General features: G+C 40.1%; 1 protein-coding gene across 4 annotated transcripts; it reads left to right on the forward strand.

The window, feature by feature from the left end:
* The first annotated feature begins 1,600 nt into the window (after positions 1–1,600).
* LOC125712943 (ETS-related transcription factor Elf-1-like) lies at positions 1,601–27,788 on the forward strand. 4 transcript variants are annotated; one of them, XM_048983574.1, is made up of 9 exons: positions 1,601–1,842; positions 17,995–18,280; positions 19,982–20,153; positions 20,244–20,354; positions 20,717–20,860; positions 22,188–22,271; positions 23,043–23,235; positions 23,333–23,674; positions 24,603–27,788. In XM_048983574.1, exons 2-9 carry the CDS (start codon positions 18,209–18,211, stop codon positions 25,396–25,398), a joined length of 1,914 nt encoding a protein of 637 aa, XP_048839531.1. In that variant the 5' UTR covers positions 1,601–1,842; positions 17,995–18,208; the 3' UTR covers positions 25,399–27,788. The 4 variants fall into 4 exon arrangements, with proteins under 4 accessions (XP_048839531.1, XP_048839530.1, XP_048839528.1 ...); XM_048983573.1 differs by having other exon boundaries at positions 1,601–1,831; XM_048983571.1 differs by lacking the exon at positions 1,601–1,842 and adding an exon at positions 8,682–9,011.

The following is a 27,788-nucleotide window of genomic DNA, read 5'->3' on the forward strand; positions in this document are numbered from 1 at the left end:
TCATACCCATCGAAATTTCCCATCTTTGGGTACTGTGCATGCGTACAATGAAATCATGCCCGTTTTCTCATGCTTGATATACGAGTCAGTAATGCTCACATCCTCCTTTATAAAGTATTTTACTCTATCGAAATTGGTTACACAAGTATTTTATGTATCTCATAAAATCAAAGTATTTCAGTCTATCAAAATGTGCTACCTGTAATTCTAACACTGGTAATACTGTCGCAGTGTCTACATTACATTGTTGATGTTTTTTTTTTATTACTAATTTTTCGGCCATCCACTTTCAGCCCATAAAAATGATGGTAGCATTGTTTGATAGGGTAGCACTGATCGACAGATATATTTATTCAAATGTGGTACGGTAGGACAGCTCAGCAGGGTAGGACAAATCGACAGAACAGGGGCCCTACATAGATATTTTTAAAGCAATATAAACTATATCAATAAAAGGCCCACGACGGAGACCAAACTGTCTGACACTGGGTTCTGCATTACATTCCAAAATATCTTGGTAATCTTCTTGATTATCATTTCATACAGTGCACACAGGAATGTAAATATCTCTGGAGATGGACTTGTAACCTTGCAGTTGTCCATGCTTTTCTAAAATGTTATTTCATGCTTCCACAGACCATTCTCTACTTTCTATGCTTGGTGAGGTGCACACAGACACACAAAACACGGGATCTACTTTTGTCTGTTTGACCTGGTTCAATGCATGACTTTCAAATTACCAGCACCTGAAACTTTTCACACTTGTTACAGGATTTTTTTTAGCAGGATGAAACTGCTTGAAATACAATCATCACATGCAACTTACAAAAGGTGCCAGTAATTTTGATTTGGCTTTTTTTTGTATTGTTTGTGTGCTGTTCCTTTCAGGGCTGGACTAGCGATTTGGCATTGTCACCAAAGTAACAGCTAGGACTGATAATGAAATGTAGATTAGGAATGAGCAGACTGCAAATGAGCACTAGGTGGAGCTATTTAGCAGAGCGCATATAGAAAATGCAATGCATGCGAATATCCGTCTCCTTGGCTGGTTTGTATTCGATAGTTTGTCTTTTGTTACTTTTTTTTTTTTAGCAGTTCATCATTTTGTTTAAAATATATGTTTTCGATTTATTAAAAGCTATATAGAAAACTACAAAACATTATTCGAATTTCTCCCATCTGGTTTGTGCATATAGTAATGTAAACAGACGAACAATTATTTCATTTTCAAAATAAATTTAACGTTAACAATTCACCATTTACATTTTATTCTGCATAAGACAAGAGTGTATGAAAAATGGATGGTTGGATTTTAATTTTACTATTTTAGATATATCATTATGTATGAAATTCCTAGAACTGGATGATTTTTTTTTTATGATCAGAATGAAAATCTACCAGTCAGCGCAAAGAGGACCTCCTGCATGTTACTAGTTTCCAAGTACCATAATCAGTATTCTTAGTACATTAATTCAGGATGCCCTTGTTGCTCTTATGCCCGTTTAAAATAATTGAAAATGAAGTCAATTTTAAGACGATCCCTTGAACTAGATGATGGGAAAATATGTGAGTTGCTCGCCCAGTCTCAAAACAGAAAGCAGTTCCTACAAGGAAATCCCCGTCGGTTCGCTGGAACGGAGGCGGGCCAGGCGGGGGTCTACTTTTAACCTGACACAACTCGCCCATGCTGGTATTTGTTATTTCACAGAAACAGGATTTGGACGTTTTACATGCCCACGCAGAATAAGTACTGTGTGACTGAGACTTTTGGAGTTTTACTTGTTTAGGGACGAAGACGTTGCCTTTTGTCACAGCCTGAACACTATTGCTGGTAAGGGAGAGGTGCGCGACCCGAGTTCGTTTGTCTCTATGTATTTATAGTATAATTGCGTCTAAGTGTCGACAGTACTTTGCTACTTTATTTGCCTGATTTTCTTGGGAATCAGTAAGAAAGAACAATGTATTGTTGTTACTCCGTGATTTAATTTCAGAAACAAAGGTTTGGTAATGTGGGTTCTTTGGCACCTTGGTAATAACACCATTTTCATGAAACCATGTTTGTCTGTTTTTTTTCTCCCTCACAATGTTTGTTTGCCTCGTTTTAGAAATATCCACGGTGTTATGTGCAGCGAAGAGAAAAAACACTCGCCCGTATTTAGTTATTTTTACTGGAGGTTCGCGTCGCCTTTCACCTTCCATACTCCGCCCATTTTCGGCGGTTGGCCTTTATCAGAGATTCTCTGATGCTCATCATCTAGCAGATATGAACTCTTTTCTTTTTCCCTCTTGAAAAGCCCTATTATGACCTCGTACTTTCATAACTTTTTCTAATTTCTAATCTAAAGATTATGATCATGATGATGAAATCACTTCAAATCAGAGGCATTATTTTTTCCAATAATGGTAGCCTATTCCTGTTCGTTATTGATAGTGTGTTGATGTCACTTGCAATAAGGGAAGTTTTGGCCACGAGATGTGGCTACTGCTGCTTGTTTGTTGCAAATATTATATGAATGCCTAATGTTTGTGGAATGAATTCCTCACCGAGGAGTAACATACTTAATATGTGATGCAAGTTTTTGGTTTTGTAACACTTTACAATAACTCATTTACTTCTACAAACCATGAACAAATATAGTATATATAGTAGCTACTTCAGATAAAAAATGCTTTATGATTAATATCCGACCATTTGAGGGTGTACATCTAAAATTTTCAAGTCACAGATTTTTACAAAGAGTATGTTTTGGCATGGGAGGGTGACATGGTGGCCCGTTTGGTAGCTCTCTTGCCTGACACTCCCAGCGTTGGGGCTTTCAGTCCCCCTGACGTGGATTTCTTGGTTAAGTTCAAAGAGATGCAGTTGGTATCTCAAAATTGCCTGTTTCCTGCCTGGGTATCCCCTGATGGGGGGGAAGGCTGTTTGGTACTGCAAGAAAAGTGGAGTGCCTACAGGAGACTCCTGTAGCTATGGAGGGGACATGGACATTGCAGTGTGGGTCTGAATTTACAAACTGGAGATTTGAAACAGCTGTAGATTTTTTTTGAGCTGTTTGATATACAATAACTTCATATGTGAACATGGAAATGATCACTCCTACTGCTCAGGGAGACACCCTCCCACAACCTTCTACACCCCCCATGCCCTCCCACACCCTTCTACACCCTCCCACAACCTTCTACACCCCATACCCTCCCACAACCTTCTACACTCTCCTGCACTCTTCCATACCCTCCCACACCCTTCTACACCCTCCCACAACCTTCTACACCCCATACCCTCCCACACCCTTCTACGCCCTCCAACAACCTTCTACCCCCCTCCCACAACCTTCTACACCCTCCCATACCCTCCTACACCCCTCACACCCTCATACACTTTTGTATACTCTCCCACACCCTGCAGCACCCTCCTACACTCTCCTACATCCTCCCACCCCCTTCCAACTGCTGTTACTCAGACTCACCCATGGATACAGCTGGTGAAAACTCACGGTCAAAAACATTCCCCTTCCGATGCTTTCAATATTTTTATTTTTCCTAGCAAAGACAGAGAAAGAAGTATTCAGTATCTGTTGTTTTTGTGTCAATAGTCCAAAAACCCATAAGCTATGTTTGCTGCCACAGAATGGGATGTTTTGTACCTCCAGCAGTTTGCCATTGTATGTGCTGTGCATATTCCTAGTGAGATGAATATCCATAGGGGCGGCATGTGTGTGGAGTTTGCATGTTCTCCCCATGTCGTCGTGGGGTTTCCCCCCACGATCCAGAAAACATGCTGAGGCTAATTGGAGTTACTGAATTGCCCGTAGGTGTGAATGTGTGAGTGAATGGTGTGTGAGTGTGCCCTGCGATGGGCTGACCCCCCATCCTGGGTTGTTCCCTGCCTCGTGCCCATTGCTTCCGGGATAAGCTCCGGACCCCCCGCGACCCAGTAGGATAAGCGGTTTGGAAAATGGATGGATGGATGGATGAATATCCATGGAAGTTGATTAGCATCATGACATCATGAGGAAAGTAGTTCATGCTTAATGGAAATATTTTTCAGACACAAGAAACGGTGAACGTTCCATAGTTTTAACACCTATGAAGCTGAGAATTCTCTACTTCTGCTAGTACCACTAATAATAATAATAATAATAATAATAATAATAATAATAATAATAACCTTCATAGTCTGAACTGTTTATCTCAAAGCCATTTTGGGATCCATCATTCCCATTATATTGTTGTTAACTGCTTAGAATAAATTTTCTCTTTTATGCTGCCTAATCTGTGTTTTTCATCTTCTATGGCCATTGATCCTGTCCAGCATCATAGTACCCCTAGAGCCTGTTCCAGGCAGCACAAGGCAGGAGAACACCCTGGGCAGGATGCCAGTCCACTGCAGTGCTCACAGTCACACCCTGTGGGCGATTTAAAATCACCAGTTTAGCTAACCGCATGTTTTTGGATTGCAGAAAGAAACAGGAGTACCCAGAGGAAAACCACACAAACGTAGTGAATGTGCAATATCGACACAGCTACAGCTTGCTTTTGAAACCTAGCTCTGGAGGTTTGAGGCTACAATGCTAAATATTAAGCTACTATTTATACAAAATTCTTTCCTCTATGTGTTGATTTTTACCATTGGCTCATCAACTTCTGCCATGAAAACATTGTTTGGTCCATGAGCTTCATGATTCATATCTGCACCATAATGGAAAGAAAAAAATCACATGGCTGTATTAGATTTTTTTGTGAAACAATACTGTGATATTTATAAAACAAAAAAAGGAGTTAAAAATTCACCCAAAATAAACTATAGCCAAAAAGTTCTTGTTGTTACTGTATCTACAATTCAGCCTGTCAGATAAGTTGACGTTCTTACGAATTGTGTCAACAAGTGGACATTTCAGGTCCAGAAAGTAAATATCCAGAACAAGAATGTCTTTCAACCAGCCAGATGAGTACTCTGTTACTGTCACTATTTATTCTCAACTGGTTGCTTGAAACAAAACCTTTGGATTTTTACTTTCTGGCCCTGAAATTTCCACCTCTAGAGGGCAGAAACAAAGCAGATTTACCACAAATTTCTTCCTTTTGCTGAATATCATCTCTGTCAAAATCAAAATATGTCTTTTGGTAACCAGATCTTGTTCACTTTTCTCCATATCAGTCATTATTGTTAAAATTCTCACAAACATGCCACATTGTGTATGACTTAGTGATGTTAGATTTGTGAATGAATCATTCTTTTGAATCAGTTCTTTTCGGTGAATCGGTTGAAACGGTTTTCAAATCTAAATGAATTGAACTTTTTGGAGATACACTCATTGTACAGGTAGTATTAGATTCTAAAAATATTTGACAAATTAGCATATAAAAGCAGCAAGGATGAAAGTGCAGTAAACTTTATTTTGATTCATTTTGAAAAGGATTAAAATTGCAATTTAAGTTTTGTTTATTGTGACAGGGTGAAAATGTTTTACGGTAAGTTATTGATGGTGTCAATCATCTGGTACTTGCTATGTGGCAGTTGCGTGGGTAAACATCAGCACATAGTGCAACTCTAGTCAAGATCTGAGACAGAAAATTACTATATGTTCTTCACTAAGTAATTTGCATGTTTACCACACCTCAGCAGCATAACCATCTATGCTTACTGGGACATAATCAGAGGTTGTAGTAGCAATAAATTACCTTGATAACCTGATACCCTGACAAAAGTTTAATAATTGTGTTTAAACTACACACTTCCAAAGCCAGAACATTGTCCCATGGTACTTAACCACGAATGACGGTAAATGGGGTTTTAGAAGAGGAAGCTTGTTTTTGAATAGTTTAAGCAATCAGTTACAGATTCTTATTTTTTATATTTGGCCAAAGCTATATTTATATGAAATAAACTAGATTAATAGAATTGCTGTGTCTGTTACTAAACAGGACAGGGTAGGTTAAGGGTCTAAACCCCACTTCTGCTCTAGGTGTGGACTTTTCATGGTCTCCTTACGTTATGTGGGTTTCCTCTGGGTACATTGTTCTTTGGAGTTGCATTTTACCAGTTTCCATAACCAAAATATGACTGAGAGGCTCTGAATTATTGCTGACAGGTCTGACACTTTTACTTCCTTCTACAGCTCTGCTAGATACTTATTTTTTTAAGTTAGTCTGGATCATGAGCACCATCATTAGTAAAATGATCTGATGTTGCAGCTGACTGTGTACATTAAACACTCCACTCTGGTAATAAGCCCCATTCCTGAAAGGCTAAGGAGGGACATAATTATGATTTAAAACCTAAATGCAAGAAAACAATTTGATAATTAAGTAATTGAAGTAATTGGCGTAATGTCATGCTTAAAAAATCGAATACAATAGAACTCCACATTGGCTAGTCTTTCAGACCCGGATTGGGTATACTAATCGGGTATGACCCACAGTATATTTTAAAACTGAAGTTTGCACCTTTTCTGCCAAAGAACTTGGTCTGCTAATGAATTAAAGCGATATTAAAGACAACCTATTACTTAAAATATGTAACTCATGAAACTACTCTTAGTTTGCTTTGGAAGGAAATGGGATAAAGTCTTGTGTTACGTGTAGGAACCAAATAGGGAAAGTATTTATATAAGTATACATTGTTTTGAATTCTTTTTATCTCTGATTACAAACAAGGCCGCCTGTTCTTCGCCGTTCTGACAGTTTCCTTGATGACGCTGTAATCCACCGTAAGTGTTGTGCTTGAGCTCTGGTGTCTTGCACAGACCTGGCATGTGACTTACACCCATTTTTGGATGCCCAGGAATCCATTGAGTTACCAGGGACACCCAGTATAGAGGACTCTGGCATGCATGGATGGGTCTAATGCTGTCTGTTCAGTCTGCCTCCCGCAGTTCGGCGTGCTCACTTCTGTAGAGCAGCGTTTCCTTGCCCTCAAACAGCTTGATTTAAACCCAAAAAAAAATGCACCCTTCATCACAACAGACTTGCCAGAATCTTTCATTGTGGGAAACAAAAACTCTAGATTGTAGGTTGAAGAATGACTCATCTGACCATATAACTTTTTTTTTTTTTTTTGACTGTTTGCTAGACCACTGGGTGTTTCCTTTGTGCTCACAAAAGGGCTTTTTTTTGTAATGAGATGTTGTACTCAAACCTGATCAGAATATGCTCTCCGTGCAGTTTTCAGCAGAGGCTGTGCTTGACAAAACTGCCTGCTCAAGTCTTTATTTGATGCATGCAATCAGCTCTCTCATTTTCTCGTCTTGTATCTCAAACCAATGCGGTGATGTCCGAATCTCGTGTTTAGATGTTGTACCTACTGGCAGTTCCCTCCAACCTCCATGCCAGTAACACCTTAGACACAGTTTCCGGTGAGACATGTGTGAGCTCAGTGGTCATTATCTGTAAAGCTCCAGCAAAATGCGTCGCCAAACAATCATCTCTCTGTCTCTCCTGGCCATGGCAGCTGGGCCTGCCTGTAATTTGTATGCGTGACCCTTAGCGTGATGGAATGTTAACCGTTTCATTTCCTCAGGAACACATCCCCTTTGTTGTTTTGTTTCTCTCATTTACTCAGTTGTTTCCTTTCGAGCTACACGTACATTGTAGCTTAATAGCTATTTGTTCCGAAATGAAAAGGAAAAATGTTTTTGTGAAATCGACACAACTATGAAACTTAAAATTGCATCAGATAAAACAGCTACAGTTGCCAGAAATTAAAACGCTTTTTTAATTTAATTTTACTTTTTTACTACTCCAAAACTACAAACTGCGAAACTAAAATGTTAATTTTCTTTCATTCTGAATGTGAAAGTGATTAATAATTCATTTTAATCATTAGGAAATTATTCTAGTTAATTATGATGCCCAGTATAAAAGATAAATATACACCCATAACACCACAACCAATTATTTTATAAATTATTCTTTGTTACTGGCATCCTGCAACCAATCACGGGCAGCGCCAGGCTGAATACCTTCGACCCATTATTACATTACAGGGCTTAAACACAGTCTTGCACTAAGAGCATGCATGGGGAGAGGACATGCAAACATGGGGAGAACCCCTACCCTGGAGGTGTGAGGAAACAGTGTTACCCACAGAGAAACCGTGCCAACTTTACATATGGTTTACTACACAACTAGCCTGCACTCATCCCATGCAATCAGCTCCATGAGCCCCATGAAACTTACATCCAAGCTTGATCACAAAAGCTTCTCGCATGAGATCCCCAAGTCAAAAATCAATAGCACAGAACTTGTCGTTCCATTAACAAAGGAACCGAGCCCTTAAAAAAAACATGTGCTATGAAAAGAAATTATTTAATATTTACACTTGCATAACTTTCACTTTTGTTTGATAGCTTCCCTTTCGGCATACATACAGTTTTACAAGGCTGGCCTTTCATATGAGAAAGCCAAATACATTGTATTTCCAGCTCAAAGTCCAAACTTCGCCTAGAGACCCAACATGATAATGATACTTTTAAATATAACGAAATAGCTTCAAATACATTGGAATCTTGTCTTTGCAGATTTCAATTGCTTGCTAAAGTCTGATGTTGCCTCATGGAAGCTTGTCTTGCTGCCCTCTTAGTTGCAAAAATTAGCCACCAATCCATAGTTTACCAGACTCTCACCTGAATATATTTGCATGAAAGACGAGCACGAGGCTTCTGATTGGCTCCGACGGAAGCCTCTGCTCTCGGCGCTGTGAGTGGCTGACTGTTCCGTGACTCAGTCTGAGACAAGCAAGTTACTGCAGTGTACGTCTGCTTCATTCTCAGTGCGTTGCTACTTTTCTTTTGTTTTCTTTAATTTTATTTTTAAAATATGCCGAAACAGAAGGAAGAACACTGGTTCTAGTTTCCCTTTTTTACCACATTCAAGGAATATATAATCTTCTCCAGCCTGTTTATTAAGTTTGTATTCTATTCTGGATTTGGTTTGTTTGCTTGGAAACAGGTTACACACCTTTTTACAGAGTTTTCACGTGAAGCTTGCAACAGGAGCTATAATTTTCTGAGGTCAGTACTTAACCTTTACCCAGTAAGCAAACTGAAGGACAGGCCAGAATTCTGGATGCTAGTGCTTTTGATTCATGTGCTAATTTCCAATGATATACCTTTGCTTTAATAAATGTAATTTAATATGGAAATTTGAATTATATGCCACGCATGCTGGCTTTTAGAGTAAAAAAGTATAACAGAGAGTTTGACATTTAGAGAGGTATATGTAGTTTTCTAACAATATCATACAAAAATAATGATCTTTTGCCTAAAACAATTCAGGTGTAATAAGTATATATACCAGAGTAGATTTTTTTACTTTCCTCTGAGAGGCTTTTTATCAAGGCTTTATTTTTCCTTAAATTAAATTTACCTTAAATTAGACTTTTCACAATTCAAAGCTCATTTGTATAGTCTGTAATAATTTCATTATAACTTTTATTGTATCTTCGTAAATCATGGCGGTTCATAATATTATTAAGGCATGTGTTTGTAGCATTTAGTTTTTTGCTTTTGTAATAGAGTACAAAGAGTTCCAGTTCTTTTTGTTGATCTCAAATTATTTCAGGACACTTCATATCCTGCAGTAGTAATGGTGGTTAATGTTGCTGCAGAAAGATGATCTGAGTTTTTATGCTTTATCTGTGAAGCAATGACACATTTCCTGTTTCACAAATCCCTTTTTTTAAACCACAGTTTGGTTCTTGACTGAGTGCATTTATGTTCACTGAAAATAATCACAAAATGTTCCTTTTCATGTCTGAATTTGTAACCTTTTTATACATCTCTAGTATTTTCCAGCTCTCCTTCAGCCATTGTACCAAAGCGTTGTTTTTAAAGTAGAATTGAAGTGCATTTTACTGTCGAATTCATTTATGTGAACTAAAGCTACTTTGTTGTGACAACAATTGTCATGTTAAAACACTGAAAAGCGAAGCAAACCATTTTGCAGAGGGCACGCTTCAGTGGCAGCTTTCCATTTCTATACATTGTGTAGTATAAATAATATACATTGAATATTAATACGTATTCACAATTTCCGTTTCATAAAAATGAAGAGCACGGTATATCTTAGACTTTGTGTGTTCAGACCTGTTCCACAGCAATGTGACCTGTAGTTCTGGGTGTGTATCTGTGACCTGCTGGTCTTAATCCAAGCCCAGGTTTGCCTGGAACAGGAGAAGGGTGTGTCTATAGATTCTACAATACCTAGAACCAAGACGCCAATATCCATACAGATGGTATATATCCATTACAATATTACTATTATAATACATAATGCTTCATGTTGGCCAACAAGCACAAAGACTGATTCCACAAAAAAGCCTTTTAGTATTTATTTGTAGATATTAGTGCAGTATTATTTGATCCTTTTCCTATATAAATATAAACATAGAACACATGCATATTAAAAACAAACAAGGTCATGATATTTAAAGAAGCAATATATCAGAAGTATAAGTAAAAGCAGGAGTTTGTGATACTGGTAACAGAAAGAATTTGTTGCCTTTATGAACGAGTAGCTTCTCAGCAGCATTATGGTATTACGTCCTGCTTTTTCCCTCCGGCCGGAGTGACCAAGGCACATCGCGGTTGTCTTGCTTTACACTTGATGAATGGAGACACAAAGCCAGGCTCAAAGCCTCCTGTGAGCCCTACTTAAGCAGCTGCTTAATTGTTGTTGGTTAATTGAGCTCTGGCCTGAAGACATGTCCTCCTTACCATCACCTCTGTAAGTCACTGCCCCCAGCTGGGCAGAGGGGCTTTGTAAATGTTCCATTCAGCTGTCAAACAGTGTCACTGTTTGCTTTTATAAAGCTTAAGCGCCACAAGCTCTCTCTGTGCTTCACATGTCCTCACTTTGTCTGCAAAGACTGAATTATTGATATCCCAAGTGAAAAGGAGTGCTTCTGGCCACGGGCAACGCTGCTTGTCAAGGGAAAGGTCTTCTTTGTCTATCTTGCTCATTCAGCAAAAAAAAAAAAAAAAAGCACAAAGCCCCCCCAGTGTAGCTTCCACTCAGGACAAGCAAAAATGGGTGATAAGACCACTGGCTGAGCCCCAGTGACACTGGGGAGAGGCACTGCATCGGGGAAATAAGCTGGAGCAAGGGCCTGTGATGCTTTACATCACCTGCGCCATCATAATGCATTCATAGAACATTCAGTGCACCTTCATAATACCTTTATAATGCATTCATAGAACATTCAGTGCACCTTCATAATGCCTATATAATGCATTCATAGAACATTCAGTGCACCTTCATAATGCCTATATAATGCATTCATAGAACATTCAGTGCACCTTCATAATGCCTATATAATGCATTCATAGAACATTAAGTGCACCTTCATAATGCATTCATAGAACATTCCTGAGTAGCATGTAATTATACCTTAACATCCTAACATATCTCAACAGCTTTAATATACTTTAATATACATAAAAACAAGCATTGTATAGTAATAAGAAACGTAATCACATAATGTTTGTTCATAATGTATATTAAGGATGTTATGGTATACTATGTTAGTCATGAATGTTCTCTGAATGCATTATAATGCCATTCTGCAGGTGCAGCGAATGTAAAGTGTTACCCTAAAATTGCAAGGGTGGATAGATATAAAATATATCATATTTGAAAAGAATGGAAAGCGAGCATCTGGATTTGGCTCTTATGCAGGATGTATTTCTGACGGAGCAGCACTGAAACAGGAGATGTTTTTGTACGTTAATGCAAATATATTTGTCTCAGGCAGACTGTCAGTTAAAGTAAAATCCATGTATGCACTGTGCATGGGGACATTCAGTAAAAAAGATTTGCATCACATTTTCATACAGGTCACTATTTCCATGAAACAACACACTATGGCCTGTAGTCACAACTGTCCCTCCTTTGTGAACAAGCTTAGACTGGTGGATCATTGTCCTAATATACAAAGAGACCCAGAAACTGGCAAGAAGAATGAAGTGATTTTGGTTTCCCAACCTGGAAAAATGTGATACTAAGAAAATCAGTGTGTGATAGATTTTCAGCAGAATGTGAAGGGTCTCCATTTTTAATAATGTGGTGAAAAATCAGTATTGCTTTTATGCTATTTGGAAAAGGAGTGTCACATACGCTGATCAGCTGTAACATTAAAACCATTGACAGTTCAGGTGAATAAGATTGATTATCTTGTTACACTTGCACCTGTCAAGGGTGCCATTAAATATTAGGCAGTTCTTGAAGTTGATGTGCTGAAAGCAGGAAAAATGGTCAAGTCTGAGGATCTGAGCCAGTTTGACTACGGCCAAAATGTGACGACTGGGTCAGAGTATCTCTAAAACAGCAGGTCTCGTGTAGTGTTCTCAGCATGCAGTGGTCAGTACCTACCAGAAGGGAGGTCAACCGGTGAACCAACGATGGGGTCATGGGTGCCCAAGACTCAGGTGGGATGCGTGGGGAGCGAAGGCTGACCTGTCTGGTCTGATCTCGCTAGCCGCCTGGTCCGACCCCACAGGAGACCTGCTGTAGTAGAAATTGCTGAAAAGGATAATGCTGGCTATGATTGAAAGGTGTCAGAACATGCAGTGCATGGCAGCTTGCTGCATATGGGTCTGCGTGGCTGCAGACCGGTCTATTCAGAATAAGGAGAGAATGGTTCTTCCTATGAATGCAGACTTTTGGTGTCATCCCCTTGAATGACTGAATAACTTAATCAAGCTTATAATTCCGATTAGGGATGAAAGAATTTTTTAATTGCATTATACTTTATTATACTGTAGCAGTGTTGGAAAAACAATTCAGATATACTGTACAGATAATGAACTAGAGGAATAGACCAATTAAGCCATGGAAGATAGCTTGAATGAGTACTGGGACAGAGAAAGGTGCTTCTGGTGGAAGTAACCTGAAATAAGATGCTAGTTTTCCAGAACAGTCATACTTTAATATAACCTAATGTATTATGCTGAAAGGCAGTGTCCGGCATCTTGGCAATGGGAAGACCGGTACAGGAAAGGGGTTTGTTTGTGTGAAGCATGACATTGCAGCATCGTTGGAGATCATTTTTTTGGATTATTTTATTCTGCATGGACTATGGCACCATGACTTCAGCCATAATAAAACACTGTATAACTGCACTAGCTCAGGTATTGGTATTTTTATTTTCATAGATATTGACTATATTAATCATCAGTAGGCCTGTGCATAAAATTCTTAAAAAATGTATAAAAAAATAATTTTCCTTTGTGACTTTGGCACGTTTTTCTTCATGATACTTGACATCCTGTGTCATAATCATCTATATCGACTCCTGTCGCCAGAGTAGGATTTGTTCTACGTGTGGTAGGTTTTTGCAGAAGTATATCCGTAATCAAGTTTTGCTGCATGCTAAATGTGAGGTTTTTTTTTTTTTGTCTGTATGATATTTTTTCGGTGTGAAACACAACTAATTAAGTACAGTAGGCTGATAAAACTAGCAAGAACACAGCATTGTTGCCATGCCCATAGGCCATGGAGCTTCATAGCAGCTCCCTCGATGGCGGATTATCTCCCGTCACAGTGGTACAGCCCTTGATGATGCAACATGCTGTCATTATAAATGGCACAGAAATGTACAGATGGCAGATTTTCTCTGCAGTTTATTGCGGCTCATTCTTTTTGCCTGCTTACCCAGTTTTCACTGTAATTAACAATAATTGCATCACAGTTGATGCCTGGCCGTCTCCTGCGGCCTCCTCACTGCACTCTTCCCAGGCTGGGCAGGTGATGTGGCCTCGACGCCCTACTGCATTCCTCCAACCAGCGTCTAGACATGACTGCAGTGTTGTGCTTCGAAATCCATCAGCCGTTTGGCCACACTGTGAATTGATAAGTGGAAACAACAGCCGAGGAATGTGTATTTCGCTTAGAAAAATCGCAGTTTGCATGGCAGCCTCAAAGTGCAGACCACCTGCTTGATTTAACACCTGCCATGTATTTTGGAGTTTGGAACTTTTGTTGCAGTAGTCAGCATAATACAATGTAGTCAAATTCCATAACAAATTCAAGATAGAATTACAATATTTTGCATGTTCCTAAAATCCAGTGTTAAGTTCACATAAAGAAGGGTGAGGAGAAATAAGGAGAATGTCTCCGAATTTTCACACTCATATGATAGTTGATGCTTTTATTAGAGCTAAATAAATGGATTAAGAATAGTCACCAAAATTAGACTCCGGTGTATATTTTTGGCCTCAGGCTGCAGTATGAAAGTGCTGCCTTATCTTAATTAGAAATAGATAAGAAACCTGTGCTGATACCTGATTCAACGCAGGGGATCTAATCTAATGTTATTTCCGTATCGAAAATGTTTCATTTCTATCTCTATTCAGTTCAGTTCGGTTAGTCGCTTATTTTGATAAGGTAAATTCAAACATTTCGTAACTTCAGTGAAAATAATTCACATGGGAACTTAATTGCACACTATTAATGCAATACAAAGAGAGTAGAATCTTGGAGCATGATTTTTATTGTCATTAATAAGCAGGGAGACTGGATTGTACAGAAACACACAAACGGAGAGGAGGCTTTGGGAGGAGGGAGGGCTGCCAGCGCAGAAAGCTGGTATGTTATCATTGGACTGATGCTGATATCCCAATGCATCGATGTATCTTTACACCCATAGTTAACAGGCTTATTTACAAAGGTCATATCTTGTCTATAAGGTCTATATGTATTTGATATACAATTAAAGCAAAATGTAGTTCCATTTTTCCATATATTTTCCAACCAGGTATAATGAAGTCTATTCCAGGCAGCACAGGGCACAAGGCTGGAGCACACCCTGGAAGGGAGGGATATCAGCCTGTAAAGTATGGATATCACCCTGTAAGGGGGGATTTCACCCTGGATAGGAGGGATATCACCCTGGATGGGAGAGATATCATCCTGTAAGGGAGGGTTATCGCCCTGGATGGGACAGATATCACCCTGTAAGGGGGGATATCGCCCCGGATAGGAGGGATATTGCCCTGGATGGGAAAGATATCACCCATTAAGGGGGGGATATCGCCCTGGATGGGAGAGATATCATCCTGTAAGGGAGGGATATCACCTGTAAGGCTGTAAGGGTAATATTCTGTAATAAGTGATATTAGTGAACACTGATACATTTTGCTTAATTATATAATTGTTTGTATCAGGCAATGATGAGAAAGAAATTAAATCAAGGAAAATATTAGGAGAAAACCTGTACAACGTAGCAAGGTTTGTTTTTTTATTGAGATGGGAAAAGTAAAATAAAGTTTATTTGAAATCTTTCAAAGTCTTAAGACTGCTTTTATGTGCAGGGCCAGTCACTTCCTGAGGCCGGAAAGTTTATTAGTATTTATCTACAGCGCCTAAGTCTTTACTTGCTCTGTTTATCATCATAAGCTAGAGTGACCTTATGGCACGTATGAAAATTAACACTCTGTATAGAGAAAAGAATGCATTCACTTTAAAATGCGATTGGCTTTTTCAGCATGCTAAATGATTATAAACATGATACTTTTCTTTTCCTTAGCTCAGTGCTTTGTATAAGATACTAAAACATCACTAGAAAAGTTTTTAGAGCAAATTGTTTCTGGTCTGGTCTTGTAGCGGCTATTTTCACAGAAGGAAATATAACAAAAAATCCTTCAAAGCCAAGTTTCTGAAATATTTCAGACAAAACGCATTTAAAAACAGGATTGGATTCTGTACTCAGACTTTGTCTGTTTTGTCAGCTACATATCTGTATTTTGCAGTATTTCCATAATCATATATTTTTTTAACATATTATAAAGATGATGCATACTGGCATGGGCATCGCCGCCATTAAATCTGAGGGGGACGTGTCCCTCTCACATTTCATAATCATTCGTTTGGACTCCCCCACATGTAACATAAACTATTTGTTTTATGCCAGTGTGCCCCCCCCCATTCAAAATGCTTCTGATGGCCCTGTATACTGCAAAGACTTTTCAGTTATAACATTTTGCATTTTGGACTCGATTTTATGTACGGAAAATGTATTATGAGGCAAAATCAGAGAACTCAGAGAAATGTATATTTTGTATGACATTTCAATAGATACATTATGGTTAGAGTTTCACAGTTAATCAGTACCATTTCTCTAGTTAAAGCAAGTTCATACTAATACAATTATTATAATCAATGATGGGCATCATCTTTAGGTAAAATGCAGAATATGGTCATTGGAATAGGTGAGGCTGGAGTTAAATTGAATAAACCTGTAAGAGAGGGCAGAATTTCCACTCTTACTTTAAAAGAAAGGAGCTATTCTGACTGTGGTCTAACAGTCAGGAAGTAGCTCAACCTCAATGACGCGTTTCCTGTACTTGCAAGATTCACAGGTCAGTCTCTCGGCGCATTTCTGCCATTCGTCTTTCCAAGGCCTCCTTTCGCGTTTCTCTTCCTCTTTTTAGCGAGTATGGCAAAGGGCCCCCTGCTTTGTGTTGTATTTTACAAACAGATGTAGCTGAGGTTCCTTTAATCTCATAAACAGTTAAGATAGGTCTAGCGCTTCAGTGGACTTATTTCTGATGAACTGTCATTTCTGATGAACTGAGCTTGGTTTCTGCTGAATGAATGTGATTTCTTCTGACATGCTGGACTTGTAGTATGATAGCTGGTGTGTTTCTTTAGCTGGCACCGGAACATTCAAGTCCACACTATCTAGTAACAAAGTGTGCAACTATCAAGCAGGCCTCAGTGCATGGCAGCAGGCGTCACTGTGGGTGGTGCGACTTGAGCTGTTCCTCATTGTTCTCTCTTTGCTGGTTCTCTCCAGCACATTATGCCGTAGGGCAGCTGTCTGTGTTTCAGTTGGCCCCTGGTTACCGTGTGTTTGCGGGGATTGTCAACAAAAAACTCACTAAAGCCGTTCATGTTCCACACCTTGTTTGCAAATTGATGACCTACGACACTCATTTCGTCCATGTAGTCGGAGGGTCGATGATTCACGCAACGCCACGAAACAGAGGACAGTCGCTACAGCCATTCCAGCGTTTCGTAGGGGTGGCTGTAATGTCAAATTATTTGTTTGCATTCGGTGCTAAAAAAAGGGTTGGCAAACGTCAGCCATGTAAATGTAGCTCAGCAACAGGCTCATGTAATTACCAGTTGACGGCCACAAGTCCACTCTCCTGTGCGGTTCTGCATGGTTATCTTTTTTTTTTTTTTTTTTACATCGTGAGCACATTTTTCAGGTCTCCATAAAGATCTATGAATGAAGATCAAAAAAGTAAAAATCTCATATTTAGTTTGGTTACTTATGGTTAAGGTTACAAACCTGTGTGTGTGCGTGCGACGTGTGTGTTTGTGTGTATGTGTATGTGCGTGCATGCATGTGCGTGTGAGTGCGTGTGTGTGTGCATGCAACATGTGCGTGTGTGTGCGTGCAACATGTGCGTGTGTGTGTGTGCGTGCATGTGTGTGTGTGTGTGCGTGCATGTGTGTGTGTGTGCGTGCATGCGTGCGTGCATGCAACATGTGCGTGTGTCTGTGTGTACATGCAACGTGCATGTGTCTGTGTGTGCATGCAACATGTGTGTGTGTCTGTGTGTGCATGCAACGTGTGTGTGTGTGTGTGTGTGTGTGTGTGTGTGTGTGTGTGTGTGTGTGTGTGTGTGTGTGTGTGTGTGTGTGTGTGTGTGCGTGTCTGTGTGTGTATTCCCTAAGCATTCCGTCTGGGCCTTTCCCTTATCTTGTGCTTCTTGGTGAGGCATCAGAGCACTACATAACCCTGTACTGCTAACTATTAGATACTGGATAGATAATGTTTTTAGTGTACTGTTTTAATTACAAACTTTTTACAGTAAAATTTATGGAGGGATAATATTTAATCTTATGTTATTTTCAATTACTTTTTCTTTTAAAAAAATTTGTCAGAGCAATATTATTTTTGTCAACCTATATATAACAATAGTTATACAGAAGTATTGCCTTTAGTTTTGACATTTTCTGATAATTTCTCTCTCTCCTTTCTGGCAGGTTTGCATGAGTCCCTGTCTTCAGAGGAGAAAGAAGTGGAGCACCGTTCATGATCAGCATCCATTGAATTCTCTAGCCTTACCATAAAATACTTTGGTCTTTCCGGCCTCAGCTGGTTTTGTGAAACTGCAAAGTTACCGCAAAATTTTATTTTTGACAGTTCCTGCTCTGTTGCGGGTTAGTGAAGGGAGCAACTCTCCCCGACCTAGTCGTCATGAAAATTATGACCCATCAAAATGAACTTGTCTTCCAGTTTGTCACCAGCAAGATAGACGACATGAACGAGGTACCAGATGCATAAGCTTATTTTTTTCAAATTGTAGTAAGATTTCTTTTGAGAAATGTGTGAGCATAACCCAGCCATTAGAAAGGACTGGGTGTACTGCCATGGCTTGGGTGTACTGCCACTTCTGCCAGTTCATATATGTAGTATTTACATTTATTTATTTGCCAGAAGTTTTATCATCAAAATTGAGGCACAACTGGGAACGGAGGGTCAGCCAGCCCCTGGAGCAGTTAGGGTTAGGGACCTGCTCAGGGGCCGATGGTGACATCACTCTGCGATCAGGGATTGGAACCAGTGACTTTGCAGTCACAGTCCCAGTGTCTTCTTTATGTGGCACAATATAAAAAGGAGGCTAACATGGTCAGAAGATACAAAAGCAAAGGGTAGAAGAGAGCAGAGCTAAAACCAGTATAAAATGAAGTGAGGTTTTCATGCAGGTCACATAGATAAATAGATGGATGGATGGATGGATACATCCACAGGTACATACTCCGTTCTGTAAGTCACAGAGAGTAGGGGATATTCCAAGGCCGCAACCTTTCATTGAACGTTGAGGTCCCACCCATTCATCATGACATTATGGTTATGGGAAGATTCTGATTATTGATTACCCCACCCTACCCGCATAATTTCTGCCCATTATTAATTACCCCACCCTACCCACATAATTTCTGCCCATGGGATAGTTATTACATGAAGGTTAATGGCTATGGTGTCCTCTGCTCACCTTTTATGGCTTTATGTGGTTGAGAACAGCAGTGACTTCGAATTTATCGTTCACACATTAAAATCAGCTGACTGGACTTCTTGTGGTATCTTGTGAAGCTAATTCAGGCTGCACAAGTTAATTTTCTAAATGTGTTCTCACCGGTTACCTCAGTAACGTTATTTCAGGTCTTACCTGACTAACCTGTTGAGACATAAAAGGTCAGGGGAATTAGTAATACCTACTAAAACTTCTCGTGTTGTGATGAAATCATTCACCTTGTTCTGCTCCATGTTCAATATTCGAGGGGGTGTCCAGCGGTCGTGTTCATTGTAGTTTATCTTTTTTGATGGTCACAATGCAAAATAAGTGATAAATCTAGTAACCGGAAAGGACTCTTTTTGAGTATAAAATTTTGAACGTCATTTTAGAAAAACAGACTACAGATAGAAAAATGGTAACAACACATTTCCGGCTTGATGGCAAAAGGTGATGTTTAGTAAACATTTTTAATGGCGTTACTTAGAGTACACACACACAGACTAGATTTTTTCAAGTACACAGACCAAATTTTAGTTGTGAATATTTATGTCATTATATTGAACCATTACATTGGGCCAGATTCTGAAAATCATAAATACTTCTTGCGGTTAGTGTCAGTCGGCAGTCTTGATTTTTAAGCATTAAGCTTAAGCCTATAGGAGTTCTCACATCTTAGAGTATGCTCCCATCTTCTGGCCATTCCAGGAATTACATCATGCTTTTGTGGAGAATTATAAATGTATGTTTTAGGTTGGCACTTTCTGCTTACATACTTGTTGGTCTTGATTATTCATTCTGATCTTCTGTGATTTATTTTATTGTTTTGTTAAATAAGCTACATGTAAGCCTGTTTGCTTAATTTACTGCCATTTTCGTTCTGTGGTGTTTGTGTCGATGTTGAACAGCATGTCATCCTTATGAGTATAGCTCTGCGCTTGTCCCCTTGTGCTCAGCTGGGTGACCCATCCATATTCCCAGCGGTCATTGTGGAGCCAGTGCTGACAGCCGACCCAATGCAGGTCTACTCGGGCCTGGAATCAGACGATGTTCCCGGTAACATCATGGCTGAAAGTTCCCTGAGTGCCGCAGAGGAGCAGATCATGAAAGGTGACCTCGGACTGTCAGGTAAAGGGGCCATTACTGATTATTTCCAAAGAATGTGGTCTTTCTGTTTTGAAGGCTTCTAAGTAGCTTCTCCATGGTTTTATGATGCAGAAGATGCATGCACTGACACTGGAGGGGACATGGAGGCTGCAGGGACTCTACTAAATATGGAGCCGCCCAACAACATTTTGGATGAAAAGCGTCTAAGTACGTTTTTTAACGGTAATCTTACTCTCTTTTGATATTTGGAATAATGTGTGGCTCTACAAGCTGTGCCTGTAATTTGAAAGTCACCGGTCCAAACCCCAGGGTTGGCAGAGTGATTTCAGCATTGGGCCCTTGACCAGGGCCCCCAGCGCAAATTGTTCAGGGGCTGCATCCTGACGCCGATTGTACCAGTGTCTGTATATCTACAAGAGAGATGCGATGGAATTCCTCTATGAGAAAATGATTTGGTGTTTTGTTAATGATAGTGGACAACACAAAATCCACACCATTCTCCAATGCTTACAAGTTCTAGATTGTTCTAGATGTTTTAAGCTTTAACTTACCTTTTGATGACATCAGTTTTGTTTGTCTCCTAGTTCATTCTTTTGTCTCTGGGATGGACTCTGAACTTGGTTACATCACATTGCAATCAGAACAGCTATGCACTAAGGGTGTGGATGAAGAGTCCTTAGATGAAGTACCACAGAAGAATATTTCCAAACAGCAACGGAAAAGCAAAGGTATAAATTGGATTTTCCCTGCCTCTGTTTTTGTTCATATTCCCCTGAGTGTTGGCTAATTTTTTTAGTTTAACTGATAGTCACCATCTATTCAATGACCTCAGGCAACAATTTATAACCAGGTTATCAATCAGTCAATCAATCAATCAATCAATAAATAATCCAATATTATATGTAGTATAATATAATTTAGGTTTGTCACAAAACAAAGTCATTTATAGTAGTAGTTTTGTAGATGGAAAAAAACCAAAATTATAAAAAACCTATTCAAGTCTGGTAAAAAGTCTATAATTAATGGAACCAAAAAACTCAATCTTAATGATGAAATTTGTGGTTTCTCGCCAAGTTATACAACAACACTGATGAAGTATTATAGCCTGTCGGGAATTTCTGTATTTTAATATATCTAGGATCTCCTTTATCAAGTGAATACCTCTCACTGTAGGTTAAGCCCATTTGGGCCACAAATTGTACTACAGCAAGTGCTAGTAGTGGATGCTCATTGCCCACACCTTAGCCAATAGTCAGGCACGTTTTAAAATGCGTCCACCTCCATCTAGTCCCATCTTTATGTTCCCACAAAGACTGGTCCATTCCACCCAAACAACCACTCCGAACAGACGCCCTCCAGTCTGACAGAAACTTGTACCAGTGATTGTAGAGAAGGAACAAAACAGTGTTTCAAAAGCTGTCATGTTGGTAGCTGGTGGCAACAACTCATGCATAGTCATCGTAGTGCTGGCAGGAGACAGTGTCTAGAAGGTGGTGAAGTAGACATTTTGGGTTGGTAACCACTGTCTACAAAGTGGACTCCCTTAGATCACTGTCCCACTGACCGCAGCTCCTGCAGGCCTGCTGTCCTAAGTAACCTAACTCAGTAACAAGTACCACTTAACATTCTCCAAATACGCCTGAGTTAGCCATACCTTGGGATATTTAAATGTGTTATCAGGAATAATCGCTTCTCTTATAGTGAGGAATCATGTGGTATACTTGGATTTATTTTATAGCTTGGAACTTCGTTGAAGACTCGGCATTGTTGTGAAAATCTTTTTTCTTACTCCGATGAAGACCTAAGTAGTAATTAAATTTGAGAGTCACATTATCCAAATAATTCACATCATTTCATTTCATTTCCCTTCAGGCTATAAGAATTAAAGTCATTGGTGCAGCTACATTGTAACAGGTGTCCTTGCACTACAGTGTACAGCTCATTGGTCACACGCCGCGCTCCTTAATCATTTCATTGGCTGGTGCCCTAATTTTGCTGTCCTTTGTGCCCTCTGTGTGACTCCAAGCACACGTTGTGCTCTCACCTCCTTTACAGCGCGCAAAGCCCGCCTGACACGTCCGTGCTCTCCCATCGTAAACCCCAGCCTACCGCTGAAGAAGAAGAACAAGGAGGGCAAAGGTGAGCACGCCATTGGCTCTTTATATGTAAACACTTCACAGACAGGAGGCCTGCACAAGCACTGGGAGAAAATGCAGACAATGAGCAGCAGGGGAGGCGCTCGACGCCGTCCTCGGGGGTGTGAGGTTACAGTGCTACCGGCTGAGCCATTGTGTCACCCAACTTCTCAAATTATTATTATTATTACTGTTATTTCTTTTCTATTCTTTATTGTACTGTTACCAGATTTGTTGTTATAAGCTGAATTCGTGAATCTGTACCTTTGATAATACAGTGCATAACTGTGAGTTGACCGTAACCCCTGCGTCAGCCCTAACCTTGACTATAAGAAACCAAACAGAATAGATTTTTGATTGCATTCACAAGTCTTTGTGGGGACCTAAGAATGGTCTCCGTAACGTCAAAATAACAGGTATTTATCCTATTGTGGGGGACATTTCGTCGCCACAATATAATATAAACCTAATCCACACACACAACACACCCACACACGCACACACACACACACACACACACACACACACACACATACACAAACACACACAGATTCACACACTATGGGCAATTTAGAGACACCAGTTCACCATACATCACCATATCATTAGATCTTTATGCAGTATTACTGTTACTTATATCGGTAGTAGAGGGATGGATGGGTACCAACATCCTAGAATGTTGGTAATTCTAGTGCTTTTTTATAATGAAAGTATGAATTTAACATGTAATTTTTTTGAGGGTATAATTCTTATATTTGAAATTTGATTACCCCAGGAAACACGATCTACCTGTGGGAATTTCTCCTGGCCCTGCTGCAAGACAAAAATACCTGTCCCAGGTACATCAAGTGGACACAGAGGGAGAAGGGCATCTTCAAGTTAGTGGACTCCAGGGCAGTGTCGCGGCTGTGGGGCAAGCACAAAAACAAACCTGATATGAACTACGAGACCATGGGAAGGGCGCTCAGGTGAGAGGGGAAGAACATGGTGAAATCCAGTTAAAACGATTCATTCACATGCCCTGGCTACTTTAATAGCACTTACTCATCCTTTTCTTTCTCCTAGGTACTACTACCAGCGAGGGATCCTTGCCAAGGTCGAGGGCCAGAGACTGGTATACCAATTCAAGGAGATGCCAACAGACCTGGTCGTCATTGAAGATGATGAAAACCTCGAAGCAGAATATGTCCCAGGCCAAAGAGGGAACAGTGTGACATCTCATGGAAAGGCCGTCAACCATGGGGCCTCCCGGCCTGATCCAGGAAAAGCTGGAGAGAAGCTGCTGAGGTCTGTAAGGAGGAAACGGAGTCCCAACCAGAGGCACCCGGATGAGGAAGACGGCCGAGCAGAACGTGTGCTGCAGCCAAACCAGGACGCTTCTGCTCCAGCCACTGTGCAGATGCCAAGGTTAGGAGAATGAGTGCATGCTAAGCTTCTGGTCCTTATATGGATGACAAGGTATCATGGCTGGCTTGCTTGTTTTCCAGCAAGTTCTGTACCAGAATTTGATAAATATTGTGTTTTTTCCACATTTTTATGGTGTAGGAATCTACATCAGATTGTTCTCATTCTGTCGTAATCAGCATGCAGTGCAGTGGGTGAGGGCGCTTGCAGGTGACCTCAAATTTAGAGGAGGTGTGTTGGTTTAAGTCGCAGAAGGGACCCTGCTGCAGTAATGGTAGTACTGGTGACAATGTGTAAGGAATTCTTGGGTTAATAAGCAATGAAACTCACAGAAGAAAAAACTGTGCAAGCAGTATGTCACCTTTTCACACACCCATTAATTAACAGGGAATTACAAGCCATGAAGGCATTTCAGGTTTCCTTGTAAGGTAAATTCTGTCATACAGCTTGTATACATAATATATTTTTTTGTTCTCCTGTTGATTACATGAATACAGCACAGAATTCCTGATAGGGAACAATATTTAATGTATATTTTAATTGTATTGTGTTTTGAATGAAGTTAAAATATAAATACATTATTCTTAGGAGATATTGCACACATCTATATCCTAACCTATTTGCATTTCAGGTGCCAGCCTTGTTCTATTAGCTACAGAGCCAGTTAAAGCTTATTGCTTTCTTATTTCAGGCTGAATTTCATTTACAGCATGGTGCCCAGAGCATATAATAATTTACATGATGCTGGAGTTTCATTTTGCAGTGGTCTGTTGGGATGTTGCGCAATGGGCGAGTTGGGATCCTAGCCAAGTGACTAAATGAGGGGCTCTCAGTTATTGGCAAATGGGATGTTATGAAGGCCAGTATTATACATGGTTGCCGGGCATCTTCCTGAAATACAAGTGCGGAAACGTATTTTCTGTTTTCACAGGACAATCAGTGTTCCTGGCTCTGTTCAGGCCACAGTGCCCATGATGCTTACATCACGCTCCCAGGACGATGGAACCATTACCCTGCAAACTCTACCCATCTCTGCTGTTTTGGCCAATGGGGGTGCGAGCCTTGCATCTGCACAGAGGCTCATACTGCGCCCAATGCCCTCCAACATGCCCACGGTGAAGGATGTGCTGGCTTTCCCAGCGTCCACAGGGGATGCTCTCTCTGATGATCCTCACTCCCAACAGCTGCTGTTCACCACCCTGTGTTCTTCTAGCCAGGGACTGGTGGGATCTGTGGCCCAGTCAGCCTCTCTAAGCAGCCTCAACCACCTGGTTAGCCTTGACGCCAGTGGACAGGCAGCAGGGGCTAGCGGACAATCTGAACTGGTGATTGCAGCAGTGCTGAAAGATGGTGAGATACAGGACCTGCAGATCAAAGAGGACATTTTGGACCCAAAGTACATACAGGCGCTGGGCGATCGTGTGCCTCGCACAAACTCATCGGAGAATGAGGGCAGGGATAGTGCAGAGGTCTCCCACGAGGATGTCATGGCTGGTCACGCGCTGAAAGCAGAGCCAGAGGACTTGGAGACGAGGCCCCCAAGAGAATTAGCAGCCGCTGAGAAGCGGAGCACTTTGCTGCTCGGCAGCTTGACTGAGGGCCTGACTCCCGTGAAGGTGCTGGAGGTCCAAGGAGAATCCACACGTCGGCAGCAGAGCCTTCAGGTCTTTCCTGCTTCTGTTCACATGGCTGCGTCCCATTTGAGTCTGGATCAGGTGCAGACGTAGAACAAACCCTGGTACCAGCACATGTACAGGAAACAATCCAAAAGCATCATTTCTCTAGCAATCTGCCCTTTCTTTCCTACAGAAGGGAATACATAATTTATTGCTTTTAAAAAGGCATACAATCCAGCCTTAAAATGTATTTACATATATAGTGCCTTCATTTGAAATTAAGAATTGATTTCTCTTTTACTTTTTAATGTTCAATATTACCTTCAGGTAGTGTACCGGGATATACTGTACTATGACTGATTGCTTCCATATTACACTGAATAAGGAACAATTTTTTAACCCAGGTTGTATCTATGACTGCTAGTTAAATGCCTCCTAGACGGCACATTTCATTAAACTCTCTGTTTGAGCACTTTCTGAGTGGATTGTGCTATATGGTGCAGGGATGGAGAAAAGGAAAACGAAAGTGACAGACTGGGTAAAGTGACACAAGGTGTCATGAAATGCCTGGAATAAAATATAAATGTGTCACCCATAGCATGCCCTAAAGAACTTTCCACAAAAAAAAAATGTTTGTTTCTAGTATGATGTCAGCACCAGACAGTCCAAGTAGTCAGAACTAATTTCTGGGCTTTTAGAGAGAAGAAATGGTGCAACCATAATTTGTCTGGAAGGTAGTTAGAAATTTTGAGGAGGGGGGAAGGCGCACTCCTGACAGCCGTGCACTGTAATCTGTTTTTCTTGAAAGCATTTGCTTTATATGTCTTGTGAATTTTGTGAAATTGATCACTAATGTCTCTGTGATTGCAAAACATCTGGAGATCTGTGCCAATTCCCAGGACATTCCAGGATTGTTTGGCATACTTAGGCTGTCTGGTGAGGAATATTATCTCAAAGAGATATAAAAATTCATGCTGTGTTAGGGTAAGCCGTCGATCCTCTACTCACCTAATTGCTGGTGTCAGAAAGGTAAGTTCCCATGAGAATGGGCTGGTCTGTCCACGAAGATATGAATTTAAAGCTGAAGACTTCCAGCTTAAATTACTGGCTGAAGTCACAGTGAGAACTTTAAATATTTTTATAGAAAAGACAAATATATCGGGGGTTCATTTTTGTCAGGTCGCAAATGTATTTATTTTTTGGATATTAAATGGTATACAGTATATTTTAAATAGTACATTTTATGATATATAGAGAAAATGAATGTAAGGACGTGTGCATGAATAACATTCCACGTTATGAAAATATTTAAAAATATTCATCACAATTAAATGCAAATGAAGCATAAATTCAGGGATTTTTACATGGCAGATTCCTTATTTCATAAATATCTCGATGTTTGTGTCCTTTCCAGCTCTATACGACAGTAATAACTTTACAGCTTTATGTACCAGTGATGATACGAACTGTAATGGCCTCTTAATTCAGTAGCATGAAATAGAATTCCAGTTCACAGGTATCCATATCCTTTACAGGTTTGAGTATCTGAAGTGTAGGTAGGGTTATATGGCTTGAGTATGACTGTTCAGCATGTCGTTTGTAAGACAGGGTACTAGGTATTCGGTGGGGGCTGATAATCCATATGAAATCTAATGAGCGGTTCAGTCTACGTTGACTGGTATTGATCTTGAAATAAAGTTTGTGCTAAATTTGTTGCAAGAAAGTGTGGGCTAGCAATGTATTATTTTTTGAGAGAACCAGTTGCCTCAATCAGCCACAAAATGTTTAAGGTTCACCTGCAACCAATTGTTTTAAACATGTGGTAAACTTACAGGCTTCAGCATACCAAAATATATGGCATTTCAAACATACATTATATTCACAGTAGTAGCAATGGTTGAAATATCATGCATACATATGTGTATCTACTGTCTCCTAACACTCAGGTGGAATCGATGAATGACATGAGCTTTTTTTTTATCAAAGCCTTATTACAGCACTGCTCTTCAATCAAAACTCATGACTGAGAGCTTTGTAATCTTTGGGGTAGCATGTTTGTGTCACCATGGCAATGTCATGGTAACAAGCGTCAGCTCTGATTGATGTGTTCTTCTAACACAAAGGCATTTTCTGCACATTCAGACAACAGCGTCTAGGCTGCTGCGGGCTTATAGCTGCAGAGATGTCGTGCCTGTTTTCCATGTCATTGCCCAAAGGTCTAATGCTGTTTTCTTGAATGCGCTCACCAGAATTTGCAATCAAGTATCGGAAGTCAAGATTTTTAAAAGAGAAATTGATTAAAGACGTCTCTTTAAGAAGCACATGACGAGTGCGTGATGGTGATTAGGCTGGAGTCGTCGTGAAATATGTTGCCGATTGTGTTTTACGGAAAAACGGCGGGATACTTTTCTGTTATGTTTGTCGTTATTACTGTCGTTTTCAGATTTCTGTATCCTCCTCAAAAATGTTGTTTAAAACAAGAAAATAAATCATTCAAACAA

The sequence above is a fragment of the Brienomyrus brachyistius genome, chromosome 18 (assembly GCF_023856365.1).
Source record: "Brienomyrus brachyistius isolate T26 chromosome 18, BBRACH_0.4, whole genome shotgun sequence".
Classification (NCBI taxonomy): Eukaryota; Metazoa; Chordata; class Actinopteri; order Osteoglossiformes; family Mormyridae; genus Brienomyrus; species Brienomyrus brachyistius.